General features: G+C 39.5%; 1 protein-coding gene across 1 annotated transcript in view; it reads right to left on the bottom strand.

Annotated features, from left to right (window-relative positions):
• LOC131900552 (zinc finger protein 14-like) overlaps positions 1 to 15,036 on the bottom strand; it is a 41,606-nt gene extending 26,570 nt beyond the window's left edge. The window contains exon 1 of the mRNA XM_059251827.1: positions 14,918 to 15,036. Within this exon, the coding sequence (XP_059107810.1) occupies positions 14,918 to 14,920 (3 nt within the window). The 5' untranslated portion in view covers positions 14,921 to 15,036. The remainder of the gene's footprint in view (positions 1 to 14,917) is intronic.
• Between the last annotated feature and the right edge of the window lie 2,661 nt (positions 15,037 to 17,697).

Below are 17,697 nucleotides of genomic sequence, written 5' to 3'. Positions count from 1 at the left end.
AGAGAGTGGTGCTGAGGGTGATCTGAACTGTGAGGGCCTAGCTCAAGAAGTTTCAGATGAATAGAATATTATGTGTCCTAGAGACCAGTCTCCTGATATTTGATGAAAAATGTTGCTGCTTTTCACTCTTGTCCTAAGCGTCTGCCTGAGGATAAAGTGAAGTGCTTTGGATTAATTACGTTTGCAGAGATTTCAAAGCAGTCTATTGTGGGCTGTGTCATGTGTTTGTTAGTGGCCATGCTTACATCTATAATGAAAAGGAGCAAGCTGAGCAAGAAAATATACAAAATGTACAACTTGAGGAGAAAACAGAGTAGGGAGTGGAATGGAGATAAATCATGTGTTCAATAACATTAACAGATTAAAGAACAGACAGATGTTAAACAGAATAAAGGAAGTAGTGACCGCAGGGCAAGATCCCACCCAACTAAGTTTCCAACTTGTGAAAAGGAAATAAAGAAAAGCTCAGAGCCCAGTGTGGTGGTGCTGCATACCTTTAATCCCAGCATTCCAGAGGAAGAGACTGGCAGATCTTTGAGTTCAATGCCAGCCTTGTCTACAGAGTGAGTTTCAGGACAATGAAGTTTATGCAGTAAAGGAAACCATCAAAAACAGAAAGCTAAGGAAGATGTAATTGAAAGAGAGGGACATGTTCCAGCCCCAGTAAGCAGTAGAATTTGGCAGATGAGCCACATGGTTCTGGCTTTAGAGCCAAGGACAGAAGGAAAGGGTTATGGAATCTTCCTCCATGTGTAAGGAAATCTGCTGAGGACAAGTGTGTTTAAGGGATGACCCTGAATGGAGGCCTAGAGAGGCTACTGCGTAAAGCTGTGAAGGTGAAGCCTGGATTGCCTCGGAGATACCAAGACGTTGGAGATGCCAGAGCCATGGGATACCTGCCAAGGAGAGCTGCTAACAGGAAGTGAAACCAGCCCAAGAGAGAACAGTGTGTTGCAGACAACAAAGCTGAAAGTAGTTGGAGATCCGAAGAGCATTTCGACATCAGACATGAGGATGTGGGGGTTTGACGTTTGCCCAGCTGGCTTTTGGTCTTGCTTTGGTCCAGTATTTCCTCACTATGCTCCCTTCCCAACCTTTTGGAACAGTAACGTATATCCTGTGCCATTATATGTTGGAAATATGTGATGTATTTTTTTGATCTGGATTTTATGTGAATCTCAGAAGAGATTTTGGACTTCTAAACACTGTTGAGACTTTGATAGTCTATGGGGACTTTTGAAGTTGGAATAAATGCATTTGCATTATATTATGGCTACAAGCCTATGGGGGACAAGGAGTGAAATGCAGTGGTTTGAATAAGTATGGCCCCATAGACTGATGTGTTTAAGTGCTTGGCCCACAGCGAGCGGCATTAGTAGGAGATGTGGACTTGTTGAAGGAAGTTTGTCAGTGTGGAGATCCGCCTTAAGATCTTTTATGCTCAAGCTATGCCCAGCATGGCACACAGTCACCTTCTGCTGCCTGCAGATCAAGATGTAGAACTCTAAGCTCTACCTCCAGCACCATGTCTGCCCACAAGCTGCTATGTTTCCTACCATGGCAACAGTGAACTAAACCTCTGAAACTGTAAGCTATCCCCAATTAAATGCTTTCCTTTATAAGAGGGGCCATGGTCATGGTGTGCCTTCACAGCAATAAAATCCCAACTAAAACATCCAGTTGTAGCAGGACTTCTCTTGGGCCACCAACCAACTCCCAAATCATGACATGGAGATTATTATTAGGTATGAATGTGTGGCCTTAACTTATGCTTGTCCCACTAGCTCTTATAACTTGTTTTAACCAGTTTCTCTTCATCTACATTTTGCCTCGGGGCTTTCTCCCTTTCTTTCATTCTTATTCCTACTTTCACTGCTTCCTCTGCGTCAGTCAGGCTGGCGGCTGCCTGGCTAGCTCACCCAGGGCATCTCCTCTTTCTCCCCCATTCTCTTTTCTCTTGAGCCTAGATTTCTCCTCCTTATTCTCTCTGTCCACCGGCCCTGCCAATCCCTCTACTGCCTAGCTACTGACCAATTAGGTGCTTTAGGCAGGCAAAACAACACATCTTTACATCGTTAAACAAGTGCAGCATAAACAAATATAACACATCTTTACACAGTTAAAGTAGTATTCCAAAACAAATGTAACACACCTTTACATGCTTAAAGTAATGTTCCACAACATCCAGTAACCCTACCTATTTTGTCTACCAAATCTCCATTTGGAAAGATTCTATCCCTGAGTTCTATAAAAGCTTTGTCTTCTTCATATCCAATGATGATCTCTCGAATACCCCCTTAAGGGGAAGCAGCCCATGTATACAAATAAAAAGCTTGCTTTAATTAAGTTGGTGTTCGTGACTTGGGTAAGTGGTCTCTCTCCTCTCATCATTGATATGAACACAAATAGAAAGCACAATTGTCTTTCTCTCATATGAACTTATTAAAGCTTTATCAATAGTCAGAAATTATACTACATACAAACACCAACTATCTGGAGGATAAAAGAAACAGGTGAAATGTTAGTATTTTTCCAAAGATTATAATCCTAGAAATTACTGATTATAAAATTACATTCCCAAAATCTTCTGTTTAAAGCAGCCTACAACAAAACAAGGAGCAGAGAAAAAAATAAAATGCTAATCCCAGGAAGCTCTTTGCCAGTCTCATTGGCCTTTTCACATTCAGCAAAGTTACGAATACTTTTTAAAATTCCAATTAGGGCCTCAAAAAGATCACTGCAAACAAATAAAATATAAAGCAAATTTAAATTCTCTCTTTCTTCAGACAGTTAATTTTGAACAAGTACATTCAGGAGAAAAAGAAAAAAATATTGCAACTATCCTTTAAAAACAAGAAACTGATAAATAGAAAAACCTTATTGAATGAGGTGTCAGGGGAAGAGACACTGACTGCTCTGTGGGAAAGTTTGTTAACACAAGGAGGCATAGGGTGCAATTCTGAGGGAGAACAGAGAGGAAGGAGAGAAGAGGAGCGAGAATGGAAACTGTCTTAGGGTTTTTAGTTTTGTTTTGTTTTTGTGTTTTTGCTGTGAAGAAGAACAATGAACATGGCAACTGTTAAAAAGGAAAACATTTAGTTGGGGCTGGTTTACATTTCAGATATATAGTCCATTATCATCATGGAAGAAAACAGGGCAGCATGCAGGCAGACATAGTGCTGGAGAAGTAACTGAGTTCTACATCTTCATCAGTGGACAGCAGAAGAAGACAGTAACATTGGGCAGGGCCTGAGCATATATGAGACCTCAAAACCTGCCTCCACAATGACACACTACATCCAACAAGGTTACACCTTGCAACAAGGCCATACTACCTAAGAGTGCCAATCCCTATGGCAAAGCATTCAAACACATGAGTCTATGGGGACAATTCTGATTCAAATCTCCACAGAAACCAAAGATGATGAAGTAAACAATATGAATCAGAACACACAGAGGTCAAAGAGGACAAAGGAAACTGCACAGACCATTCAAGTCCCTTCACAATCCACTCTGAGCTCAGCGTCACCAGCATGCCAGCTCTTTAAATCAGTGTAGGCACAGGTTCATTGCAAGCCATTAATGCAAGCACTCTTGAGGAAGGCAGACTTCTGTGAATTCAAATCCATTTGGGGCTACATGGTGAGACTCTGGCTCAAATCCAAACAAACAAGCCTGGTATAGTAACATGCATTTTTAATCCAAGAACTCCTGAGGCAGAGGCAAGATCACTGAGTTGCAGGCTAGCCTGTTCTAGAGAATGAGTTCCAGGATAGCCAAAACTACCCAAAGTAATCCTGTCTCAAAACAAAACAAAACAAACAAAGGAACCAAAACAAAAAACAATGCAAAAACATTTAAAAAAAATCTTACCCTTGGACTCCAGTATAAATCGACTTCAATTTGCGATTTCATTGTACTGTAAGACAACATGTTCAGGGATTTTAGGTACACTCACTCCCTTCCTATAGACCCAGTACTCACCAACTGCCTTGTCAAAAAAGATAATGCTTTTTAAGTTTGCTCTGTACCACAAACATAGCGTCTTAAGTTTGCTCTGTAAATTCTAAACCCAGGCCCCCAAAGGAAAAAACAGGCCTTTAGGGTTGGGCCAGGCCCCATGGGGGTTCAAGCACAGAAACTTAAAATAGGGCATGAGTGGAAACTTCAAGCGTTGGGGATGAGGCAAAAGTCCATTACTTACATCTGTTTTGTGAATTCACCTTGCACAAGTCAGAATATCCTAAGAAAGGAAATGATAATAAAGTTTGTCTTGGGTCTAGAGAGATGACTCTGTAGTCAAGAGTGTTTGCTGCTCTTAAACCAAGTCATCTGGCTCCCAAGTGCCTGTAACTCCAGCCTCAAGGGATCTGACACTTTTCTTGGGCCTCCATTGGAAACAACAGTCTCAGGCTGACAAAGAGAAAGTTAAAAACAAAATACATCTTTTCACAATAACCCAAATGTTTGTTTTTTTCTCTTTCCATTTTCTCCTCCTTCTTGTATTCTCATATGTGTAGGAGCTACAAAGTGTCACTGCCTCCAAATTTCTCTGTGAGTTTGTGGATGCAAACAGGTGAGAAAAAGGAGAAAGAAAAAAGAAACACGCTTTGTGCACACGAATTACAAGAAACACTTGCAAGGTGTAATGTCCATTGACACATGAAATCCGTGGGAGGTGAGGGTGGAAAATGGCTCTGCTCATGGACCTCAAGCCTGGGGAACACCAAGCTACCCTTTTCAAGGAATAATTGCGCTCCACTCCCATCTTCAGAATGTAAGCCCCTGATTAGGGAATATTTACTCCTTAGTTTTTGTATGACTATTTTTTTTTCTCTTTAAAACTTTTGCTGTCTGCCCACAACATTATACAGTTAAGAGTCAGTAGGGTATCAGCCCATGTTAGCATGACCAGGTCACTAATTGGGAAATGAGACACTTCCCAGAGTAAGACAAACTGTCAAGTCAATATTTGTTGGTCTGAAACGAGTAACTTTTATTGTGGGATATTTGATCACACGGTGAACCCCGAGACTGTGTGAATTAAATAAAAACCTGAGGTTAGGAGGCAGAGCCAGCAGCTAGTTGACAGGAAGTAGTCACAGAGGGTAAAGAGGTAGGCAGGAAGATGAATAGAGAAACTCACAGGAAGTATAAGAGAGGGACAGACTCTGTTTGGCCATTCCTTTTGGATTGGAACAGTAGAAAAAGCTCTTCTCTTTCTGAGATGCTGGCTAAGGAAGAAAGTCAACTAGTTGCTCCTCAACCTCTCAGAGCTATAAGGTTTTCACCCCAGCCTCAAATAGAATGCAGCACTTTTAGATAACATATATCAGATCCCATATAGATCTACCAAGCCCTCTAGCACAAGGCAATGATGAAACTGACCAGTTATTGGTAGGCATTGTGCTAGAATTCTCAGAATTTCATAAAAACACTATGATAATAGTAAAAGTTTGAAGAAACATTTTTCTATCACTTGGCATGAAGCCAAGAAAATTATAAGAAAATGTCATACTTGTTTTTGTATAACCAAACTCCATTACCTGCAGGAAGGAACCCAAAAGGTATCCAAATAAATGAAATTTGGTGACTGGATGTGTTTCATTTTCCAGAGTTTGGAAAATTAAAGTATGTGCACCATACCATAGATACACATTCAGGATTTCAATAACCAATTGCTTTAAGTTCAGAAAAGGCTGAATCTGTCATTACACATTTATTAGAAATTATGACCATTACAAGGATACCTGTACAAATTAAGACTGACAATGCTCCAGCATATGTCTCTAGTAAAATGAAGCAGTTTTTTGCATATTACAACATAAAGTATATTACAGGTATGCCACATAATCCTACAGGACAAGCAGATATAGAAAGATCTAATCACACTTTAAAAGATATGCTTATAAACAGAAAATAAAGACCCCCCTCAGAGATAGATTACACAGTGTTTTACTAACATTAAATTTTTTAAATGCTAATGAGAAAGGAATGACAGCTGCAGAGAGACACTGGTTAGTAGAAAAAACTGCTGAATTAAATCACCCTGTATATTTTAAGGATGTGTTGACCTCAGAAGGGAAAGCAGGGTATGTGTTACATTGGGGAAGAGGTTTTGCTTTTATTTCCACAGGAGAAGAAAAGCTATGGATACCATCAAGATTAATAAGGATTAGATCCAAACAGGAGAGACTTCTTGAACTTAGAAAGACTAACAGATGCTTTTCATTTGATCAGGTATGAAAAATAAACTGAAAAAAATAGTATTTTCAAATAATAATTCACCAAAGGCACACTTGCCATGCTAGCCTAAAATGAATATGAGATTTCTTTTTCTTTCTTTCTTTCTTTCTTTCTTTTGTTTGTTTGTTTGTTTGTTTGTTTGAGACAGAGTTTCTCTGTGTAGCTTTGGAGCATTTCCTGGAACTCACAGAGATCCATCCACCTGCCTCTGCGTCCCTGGGATTAAAAGTGTGTACCACCAGCGCCTGGTTAAATGAGTTTTCTTAAACCACATGTTTTATATTCCATCTTAGAATGTTAGATATCTTGGTCACCAGGTTTCAAGTTTTCTCTTATTAAATAAAAAGGATATTTTTTGTTGTTTGGTATGAAAAATCCAGCTAAGAGATTTAAAATATTTTAAGTAAATTCAAAGGGATACTACATTTCAAGAATGTTTTCTGAATATCTAAGTCCCTAGAAGACTGATTTGGAGTGGAGATAAAATATTAGAGCAGGGCCTTGATATTCCTTTTATCCCAACAGAGACAGATGGATCTCTATAAGTCAGTTGTTTTCTAAATTCTAGTTACAATGAACAAGGTGGTGATGAACGCCTTTGATCCCACCACCCAGGGACAAAATTCAGATAGAGCTCCTAAATGATATGTTTGCATACTAGAAAAGTCATATACGATATTTATAAATTATTCTAAAACCTCCCTACATGATTACTAGAAAGGCAGGCTGAATTTCAAAATAAATGTCCTTTGTGATATAAATATAATACACTTAAACCTTGATTTTGTATATAAAAAGAAAGGAGAACATAGGTACATTTATTCACATATACTAAGGTATCTTTAGTTTCAATTTTTCAAATATTTTTTCAAATTTTTTAAGTTAAAAGATAATACTTTTTCTGTTGCCAAAAATCATTTTGCCTTAACAAAGACATAACCTGCCAAAAAAAAAGGAACTCCCCAAAGTTAGGGTTATAGCAGGGTTTTGTTTTTGACTTTTTAGAAGAATGAAAGCATCCAACTTAAGAATCAGGAAACTACTGGACAAGTGAGACATCTGAAGAAGCAGCACAAAATCATCAAGAGAAAATGTCCCAAGAGAAAGAGTAAATTGGCCTAAGGGGGGAGCTCATCTCCAACAGGGCAGAATTTCATAAATCTTCCCACATGCTTCTTTCTGCTGCACTCTACAAACTGAAAAAGCAAATGGTCCTTCTGTGATCCCAATTCAATTAAAAATTAGAGCTGGCTTTGGAGTTGGAGCTGGGCTCTCTCCTTCTCTAAACTCACGCATGTTTGTTAAAGGGGAATCCAAAATCTCAGTCTCATGTCAAAGACTCACCTGGTATGAGACAGAAGAAAACAGAATTAAGGTACTATTTTATTGCCACTAATCTCATTATCCTCTGGTTTTCATTGACTGTTTAAAACCTTTCTTAAGGTATAAGTATTATGTCAAAATCTATAAGATTATTATGTCTATATAAACTTTCTGTTGTGATATTGGTGGTCATATAGAATACTAAATGATTCTAGAAATGAGCTTCATCTAGCTCCCTATACATGTTTTCAGGTTTGAGTTTGAAACAGGTAAATAGAAACTAATTTTGTGTACCCTGAATGTATTTAACAGACTGTGGTCCTTTAACCTCTCAGAGATCTGCTGCATATAACATTTAAAATGTTTAAGTTTTCAGCAGTAAACTATGATCATTCCTATATCAATAACCTTTGAAGTCTCCAAGAAGATGATGGGGCCTGCAATGATGAATCAACCTAGATTGTGGTAATACTACTAAGATGACAACCACCACCCAAAGATCATCTTCAGACTACACACTGCTCAGGACAACTTCAAAATGGTTAGCAAAGACGGTCAGCCTCAAAGACTATTCCAGCTATAACTTCGGATAAGCCTTGCACTTTCCCATCACACAGAGACTGGATAACAAATGATACAGCTAGCTCTCCCAGGACTTGACCATTATTCCAGATTTTCAGAGTCCCCTAAAGATGTCATCACACACGAAGTAATTTTAAGAACATGATGCCTACTTTCACGAGAGGTGGGGGGGTGTTGTTTTTGGTTATCTGGTGGGTTTTGGATGTTTGCCATTGTTTGAGGTGGAGGGTTGACTGAAGTTGATATATGTCATGGTCAGCGAGGAAACTAAACAGAGGAGGTTAGATTAAGGGATTTCTTTCTTTTCCTCTAGCCTTTCTCTCTTATCTAAAAAAATGGCAGGGGGAGGTTAAGAGAAATGATAGGATAAAAGAGTAGATTGTTGAATCTACAATTAAACTAAAAAGCAACTACTAGTCTCAAATACCTACCCCCCAACTCCAGCAGGCATTCTCTGCTAACCCACAGACCTCTTCTGTCTAGAAAGCAGGTAGACTATAGATCTTCCTCTCTCCTTCTGTTCCTCAAGATCCAAATCCCAAGTCTCATCCCTAGTGCTAGAGCAGAGCCTCTGGGGTGACCCCTCTTCACTGTCTCCCCCCATTCCAAGGAGACAGATAAGCAGATCCTGGTTGAACACTCTACTCTCCTCCTTCCTGTGAACCCCTTCAGATCCCTCACTTATCCCCCCATTCCTAAGCATCAGCTCCAACATCCAGAAACACATTTTACCTGGAATCCCCAGTGGCCACAACTATCAGGTCCAAAGAAAATTTCCCTAGGCAACACACAGCCATCAGGCTCTACAAAATTCCAGAGGGGAGTCATACACCAAGGAACAAAACACCCAACAAAGACAAATCCATAAATCAGTACCTAGACCTATAATATATCCCAAACCTAAATGCCTAGACACCAGAATAAAAACATAATCATCAACAGCCAGATTAATATGTCTCCATTACAGCCCAGCTATCCTACCTCAGCAGGCTCTGAATATCCCAATATAGCTGAAGAAAAAGACTTTAAAATTGTCTATTTGAAGACGATAGAGGTCCTTAAAATGGAAATGAATAAATCCCTTAAATAAATCCAAGAAAACACAAACAGTGGAATGAAATGAATTACTGTCCAAGAATTGAAAATGAAAATAGAAGCAATAAAGAAAACACAAACTGAGGGAATTCTGGAAATGAAAAAAAAAGCTGAAAAATTTAGGAATTCAAACAAGAATTACAGAGGAATTTGAAGACACTATAGAAGAAATGGATACATCCATCAAAGAAAATGTTAAATCTAAAAACTCCTGACATGAAAAATCCAGAAAATCTGAGACACTATGAAAGAAATCAAACCTAAGAATAATAAAAATAGATAAAGTAAAATAGTCCCACCTCAAAGGCACAGAAAATATTTTCAAAAAAATCATAGAAAAAAAATATTTTAACTTAAACAAGGCCATGCCTATAAGGGTACAAGAAGCATATAGAACATCAAATAGATTGGACCAGAAAAGAAGGTCCCTCACCACATAATAATCAAAACACTAAACATCCTGAATAAAGAAAGACTATTAAAATGACTGATTTCTCAATGGAAACTCTAAAGCCAAAAGAGCCTGGACAGATGTGCTGTAGACTCTAAGAGACCACAGATAACAGCGCAGAGTATTATATCCAGAAAAACTGTTAAATACCATAGATGAAGAAAAGAAAATATTCCTTGATAAAGCCACCATCAACAATACTGATCTACAAACCCAGCCATACAGAAGGTCTAGGAGGAAAACTCCAAACTATGGAGGTTAACTATACCCAGGAAAACAGGGAATAAATCTCAGACCAGCAAAATCAAAAGGGAAGCACACACATAGACACAGACACAGACACACACACAGACACACAGACACACACACACACACACACCACCACCACCACCACCACCACCACCAACAACAACAACAACAACAACAAAATAACAAGAATCAACAATCATTGGTCATTGACAACATCAACACCAACAACAAAATAACAAGAATCAACAATCATTGGTCATTGACATCTCTCAATGTCAATCGTCTCAAGATCCCAATAAAGAGACACAGACTAACAAAATGGACGAAAAAACAGGATCCATCCTTCTGTTGCATCCAAGAAACACACCTCAATATCAAGCACTGACATCACCTCAAGATAAAGGGTTGGAAAAAGAAATTCCAAGTGAAAGGACCTAAGAAGCAAGCTGGTGTAGCCATTTTAGTATATAATAAAATAGACTTCAAACCTAAACTAATCAAAAGAGATAGGGAAGGAAACTTCATACTCATCAAAGGAAAAAAAATCTAACAAGATGACATTTCAATTCTTAATATCTATGTCCCAAACACAAGGGTACCAAAGTTTGTAAAAAGAAACATTTCTACAGCTTAAATCACCCACTGACTCTCACACACGGATAATGGGAGACTTCAATACCCCATTCTTACCAATAGACAGGTCACTCAGGCAAAAACTAAACTGAGAAATACTGGAGCTAATAGACATTATAAACCAAATGGACCTAACAGATATTTACAGGACATTTCACCCTAACACAAAAGAATAAAACTTCTTCTCTGCACCTCAGGAAACATTCTCTCAAATTGACCACGTATGTCCACACAAAGCAAGACTCAACAGATACAAAATAACTCCTTGAATCCTATCGCACCAACACAGTTGGATGTCAACAACAACAAAACAACAAAAAGCCTAAAACTAATGAAAACTGAACAACTCTCTACTAGATGAAAAAAAGGTCAAGACAGAAGTAAAGAAAGAAATAGAAGACATTCTAGAGTTCAATGAAAATGAATACATGGCATACCCAAACTTACAGGACACAATGAAAGCAATTCTAAGAGGCTAATTCATAGCACTAGGTGCCTGTATAAAAATACTGGAAGATCTCATACTACCAACTGAACAGCACATATGAAAGCGCTAGTACAAATAGAAACAGACACACTCAAGAGGAGTACACAACAGGAAATAATCAAATTGTGAGCTGAAATCAATAAAATAGAAAAACAAAGAGAACAACACAAAGAATCAATGAAACACAGAGTTGGTTGAGAAAAATCAACAAGATAGACAAACCCTTATCTAAACTAACTAAAAGGCAGAGATAGAATATCCAAATTAACAAAACCAGAAATGAAAAGGAGGCATAACAAACACCAAGGGAATTCAGAGATACAGATTGTTTTCTCAATAGATACTTTACCAAAGTTAAACCAAGATCAGATAAACAATGTATACAGACCTATAACCCCTTGAGAAATAGGAGTCATTAAATGTCTACCAACCAACCAAAAAAAAAGCCCAAGGCCAAAGGGTTTTAGTGCAGAATTCTACCAGACTTCTAAAGAAGAGTTAATGCCAATTCTCCTCAAATTATTCCACAAAAGAGAAAAAGGAATCCTGCCCAATTCATTTTATTAGACACAGTTCCCGTGATAGACAGACTGCCTAAGACCCAACAAAGAAAGAATTACAGACCAACTTCACTTATACATGAATGCAAAAATACTCAATAAACGGGTTGGGGATTTAGCTCAGTGGTAGAGTGCTTGTCTAGCAAGCGCAAGGCCCTGGGTTCGGTCCTCAGCTCCGGTTTAAAAAAAAAAAAAAAACTCAGTAAAATACTTGCAAACTGAATCCAAGAACACATCAAAAAAAGACCATCCACCAAGATCAAGTAGGCTTCATCCCAAAGATGCATGGATGATTCAACACACAAAATAAATGTACTCCATCATATGAAGAAATGAAAGGAAAAAACCCAGATGATCATCTCATTAAATGCAGAAAAGTCCCTACGATAAAATCCAACACCCCTTCATGGTAAAAGTCCAGGAGTAAATAGGTATACATGGAGCATATCTAAACATAATAAAGGCAGTTTACATCAAGCCTATAACCAACATCACATTAAATGGAAGGAAGCTTACAGCAATTCCTCTAAAATCAGGAACAAGACAAGGTTGTCCACTCTCTCCATACCTATTTAATATAGTACTTGCAGACTTAGAGCAATAAGACAACTAAAGGAGATCAAAGGGATACAAACTGGAAAGAAAGAAGTCAAAGTATCTTTATTTGCTGATGACATCATAGTATACATAAGTGACTCTAAAAATTCCAATGGGGAACTTCTATAACTGATAAACACTTTCAGAAAAAGTAGCTGGACATTAAATTAACTCAAAATAATCAGTAGCTCTCCTATATAAGAATGACTAATGGACTGAGGAAAAAAATCAGGAAAACAACACTTTCGCAATGGTCTCAAATAATATAAAATATCTTGAGGTAACTAACCAAGCAAATGAAAGACATGTATGATAAAAACTTCAAGTCTTTAAAGAAAGAAATTGAAAACAATATCAGAAGACGGGAAGCTCTCTTGTGCTCATGGATCAGTAGTATTAACATAGTAAAAATGGCCATCCTTCCAAAAGCAATCTGTAGATTCAATGCAATCTCCATCAAAATTCCAAAACACAGACCTGGAAAGGACAAATTTGCAACTTCATCTAGGAAAAAAAAAACCACTCAGGATAGCTAAAACAATTCTAAACAATAAAAGAACTGCTGGGGGGGGGGTTGTCTCAATATTCCTAATTTCAAGTTGTACTTCAAAGGTATCGTAGTGAAAACTGCATGATGTTGCCCTAAAAACAGACCAGCTGACCAATGGAATAAAATTGAAAACCAAGACAAAAATCCACACACCTATGGACACCCAATTTTTGATAAAGAAGCCAGAAACACCCACTGGAAAAAAAAAAACATCTTCAACAAATGGTGCTGGTCAAACTGGATGTCTGTGTGTAGAAGAATGCAAACAGTTCATAGTTACCACCCTTAACAAAACTCTAGTCCAAGTGGATCAAAGTCCTCAAAAGATGCAAGATACACTGAACCTGGTAGAGGAGAAAGTAGGGAATAGTCTTGAACACATCAGCACAGGAGACAACTTCCTAAACAGAACCTATAGCACAGGCACTAAGATCAACAATTAGGGCCGGGTGGTGGTGGTGGCGGCGGCGGCGCACGCCTTTAATCCCAGCACTCGGGAGGCAGAGCCAGGTGGATTTCTGTGAGTTCGAGGCCAGCCTGGGCTACCAAGTGAGTCCCAGGAAAGGTGCAAAGCTACAGAGAAACCCTGTCTCGAAAAACCCAAAAAAAAAAAAAAAAAAAGCAAAACAACAAACAATTAATAAATGGGGCCCCATGAAACTCAAAAACTTCTGTATGGCAAAGTACATCATCATTCAGAGAATTGTTCTATAGAATGGGAAAAGATTTTTACCAGCTCCTTATCCAACATAAGACTAATACCCAAAATATATAAAGAATTCAAGAAACTAGATATTAAAAAAATAATAATCCAATTAAAAAATGGGGATCAGATCTGAAAAGAGAATTGTCAACAGAGGAAACTCAAGTGGCTGAGAAAAACCTCCTTAGCCATCACAGAAACACAAATCAAAAGTACTGTGAGACTCCATCTTGCACCTGTCAGAATAGCTAAAATCGGTAACACAAGTAATAGTTCACATCAGCGAGGATGTGGAATAAGTGGAACACTAACCCATTGCTAGAGGGAGTGCAAACTTGTACAACACTCAGAAAGTTGGGACTTGATGTACCTCAAAATCCAGCTATACCACTCTTGGGCATAAACCCAAAGGATGCTCCAACATACCACAAGGACACTTGCTCAACAATATTCATTGCTGGTCTATGGTCATAATAGCCAGAAACTGGAAATAGCATAGATTTCCTTCAACAGAAGAATGAATAAAGAAAATGTAGTACAGTTACACAATGGAGTACTATTCAGCTGTTTAAAAAAAGACATCATGAAATCTGCAGGCAATTAGATGGAAACTGCAGTCAGGAGAATAAGAAAAAATTCTCACACATCATCATTCTGTAAAACTAAAGCAAGAAGGGGGGCTAGAGAGGTGGCTCAGTGGTTAAGAGCACTTGTTCAGTTCCTATCACCCACAAGGTGGTTCACATCCATCTGAAACTCCAGTTCCATGGGATCCAAAGACACCACCAAGCATGCGCATGATACACAGACATATATGCAAGCAAAACACACACACACACACACACACACTAAAACAAATACATCTAAAATAATTTTTTAAAAACTAAAACAAACAAACAAGAAAACAGGGGAAAATGCAAAAACGATATTGAATGAGGTGTTAAGCTCTGTGGGAAACTTCTTGAACACTACGAAGCATGGGGGAACTATTCTGAGGCAGACCAGATGGGAAGGAAGAAGACAGAAATGAAATCCGACGTGATAAGGGGGAAAAAAATCAGCGCAAACAGAAGCACAACAGAAGGTAAACTGCACAGAACACCCACGTCTCTACAGAGCACAGTCTGGACTCAGCAATACCAACCCGCCAGTGCTGCAGGTCTGTGTAGGCGCAGGTACACGGAAAGAAGTCACCCAAGAGGGCTGGGGATTGCGAGGAAGCAGCTTCACCAGGACAGAAAAGTGGGCTACTTGGGGCTCAAGGCTGCCTGTGGGGTGCACACTTCAAGAGCACGTAGGCGTGGGCATAGGCACCGCTGGCCCAGTTTCCACTTTCCACTGGACTGCAAGCACCAGGAGAAACGCCAGGTGCTGGCGACGCAAAAGGAGCTGGTGTGCCAACCCCGACACCCAAGATTCCAGGAGCCCAAGGCACACTCACCATTTCGTGCTTCTGATGTGTCTAGGTTTCCTTCCAAAGATGCCTGTAGTCGGCAGAACACAGTCTCCCAAAACAGGTCCTCACAAGGATCCCCGTTACTAAGCAAAGCATTAAAAAGACTTCCGGGACGCACGCTGCGACTATCCGTGCTCCCGATTGGACAGATCATTCCTTTTAGTACTATGGTTCCTGATTGGAGAACTCTACTGACTCAGCGAAAAGTATCAAAACATTTTAGGTGCAACCCCTGACTGCCCACATTCTAGAAGGCGAACTTCAGTGAAAGACATTCAGGGCTACATGGTGAGACCCTGACCCAAAATGAAACAAAGAAGCCCGGCATGGTGGCAGGCATTTTTAATCGTGATCAGTAAGTGGAAGCTAGCCTGGTCCAGAGAACTAGCTCCAGGACAGATAATAGTACCCAAAGAAACCCTATTTCGAAAACCAAAACAAGCAAGGAAGCAAAATAAACAACCACAAATTTAAAAACAAAAACTCTAACATATCTGTACTCTCCGAAATGAACCTGTTCCGTTTTGGCATTTCACTGCATTGTAAGAAAACATGCTCTGGGATTTGGTATGCACTCACTCACTGCCTCGCACACCCTGTATTCGGCACCTGCCTTTTCCATAAATATGGTACCTTAAGTTTATTGTGTACATTCCAATCTCTTGCCCGAAAGGGAAAAAACAAAAACAAGATTTTTGGGTAGAAACAGGCCCCAAGTAGATTCAAGCAGAGGAAACATGTGTAGCGCTTGATAGGAAACCTCAAAGATTAGGGATGAGGTAAAAATTCATGACTTTCTCACAATCATGTTTAGGTGTCCATTTTCTGCCAAAATAATTAAAACACACCAATAAGGAAGTACAATTGCACAATGGATGGATAAAATATACATACCAGGAGTACTCCACTAAGAATTCAGTTACGAAAAGAAACCCTTAAACTTCAGAATAGGTTTTCTTTGCCCAAGGTCATGAAGAAAGCCTCCATTCACTAGAGGAAACACTCTCAAGCATCAGGATGACACAGATTACTAATAAAGAGCCCTGCAATGGTCATTCTCTAGTGATGATGCAGACACACGAGATCCTTGGGATCTCATCATGCCAGCTATTGCTTCCGTGGCCATGAAATAATTCTTTCAAAACTAAGATATTCTCCAGAATTACAATGTCACTGACACCCACAATAGATTTACCTATTTTATTTCACCATTGTGGGAGTTTTTCCTACATGTGCAGCAGTGTGCCTCATGTGTACTTGGTACTCTGGAATATCAGAAGGTGCTATTTTATTCCCTGGAACTGGAGTCTCAGACTGTTCTGAGCCACCATGTGGGTCCTGTGAATCAACTGTGGTCCTCTGGAAGAGAAGTTTGTGCTCCTAACAGCTGAGTCATCTCTCCACCCCCTATTTGGGTCTACCAAATTGTGTCTCTACAACATGACCATCACAGATGTTCTTCATAGGAGAGGGAGGACTGTGGTGACTAGTCTTAGTCATGCTTTGAGTGACTGTCCTCCTAGCTAAGCAACCTCCATTTGGGGGATGTCCAAAGATGATCACAGCTGGGCTGATTAACCATTTAAACCCCACATGGAGAGTGGAGGAAAGCACAAACTTCTCACCTGAGGATCCAGCTGGAAGGAGTCTGGTGAAGGGACAGCTTATGCCGAGGCAGGGAAGAATGAAGGGGGAGGGGAGACTCTGCAGCTACAGAAAAGCTCTCATCCTGCTGGATAAGGCTTTCCAGGACCAGTGTGTCAGTTCTGAAACTGATTACACCAGTGTGTGTGGCATGTGTGTTTAGGAGTGTAAATTCCTCTTGGCAGGTTGTTCCTCTGCTAAGCACTAAGTGACCCTCTTCAGACTAGTTTTGCCTTGAAGTTTGTTTTCTGATATTATACTAGATATGCCCTTGTGTTAGTAAGGGTTTCTATGGTTGTGATAAAACACCAGGACCACAGTTAACTTGGAAAATAAAGATTATTTTCACTTCCAATCCCACACCACAGTGTATCACAGTCAAAGAAATCAGAGTAGGAAGCAAAGACATGAAACCGGGGGGCAGAAAATGAAGCAGAAGACATGGAAAATATTAATTAGTGGCTTGTTCCTCATAGGTAGCTCAGCCTGCTATTTTATACCATGGAGGACTATCTACCCTGGGGTGGCAGTGTCCCTAATGAACTGGGCCTACTTACATCAATCATTAATAATAAAAAAATGGTCACAGATTATAGTAGTACATAGCTTTAATCCCATGTTGGACTTGGTAGTGCGAGGTATGGTTCTCTAGGTGTTCAAGACCAATGTGTTCTACATAGCAAGTTCCAGACTAGCCACAAATACCTAGGGTGAGATCCTCTTTCAAAAAAATGAACCAAAGAAACTTGACTATAGTGTTTCTTACAGGAAGATCTGATGGGGACATTTTCTCACTTGAGACTTTCTCTTCCCACATGACTAGTTGTGTGAATTGGACACAAAACTAACCCGGACAGCCTTTGTTTGTTGATGCCTTTGCTTTGAACACCTCTCCCCAGCCCTTTACCCACGGCAGTATCCTTCCTGGATGGTGAGCTGTGTTTCTTGATGACAGCAGAGAGATATTATTTTCTACGACATGCTATTTGGTGTCACTTTGCTGGGAAGCACGAACATTAAGCATCATTCGTGAATAGGCATATGCCTTTAATACCAGTACTTGGGAGGAAGAGGCAGGTGGATCCCTGAGTTCAGGCAAGACTGGTCTGCTTAGCAGGTTG

The sequence above is a fragment of the Peromyscus eremicus genome, unplaced genomic scaffold (genome assembly GCF_949786415.1).
Source record: "Peromyscus eremicus unplaced genomic scaffold, PerEre_H2_v1 PerEre#2#chr22_unloc_1, whole genome shotgun sequence".
NCBI classification, from domain to species: domain Eukaryota; kingdom Metazoa; phylum Chordata; class Mammalia; order Rodentia; family Cricetidae; genus Peromyscus; species Peromyscus eremicus.
The sequence above is the reverse complement of the archived record's forward strand: the minus strand, read 5'-3'. Positions and strand labels throughout refer to the sequence as shown.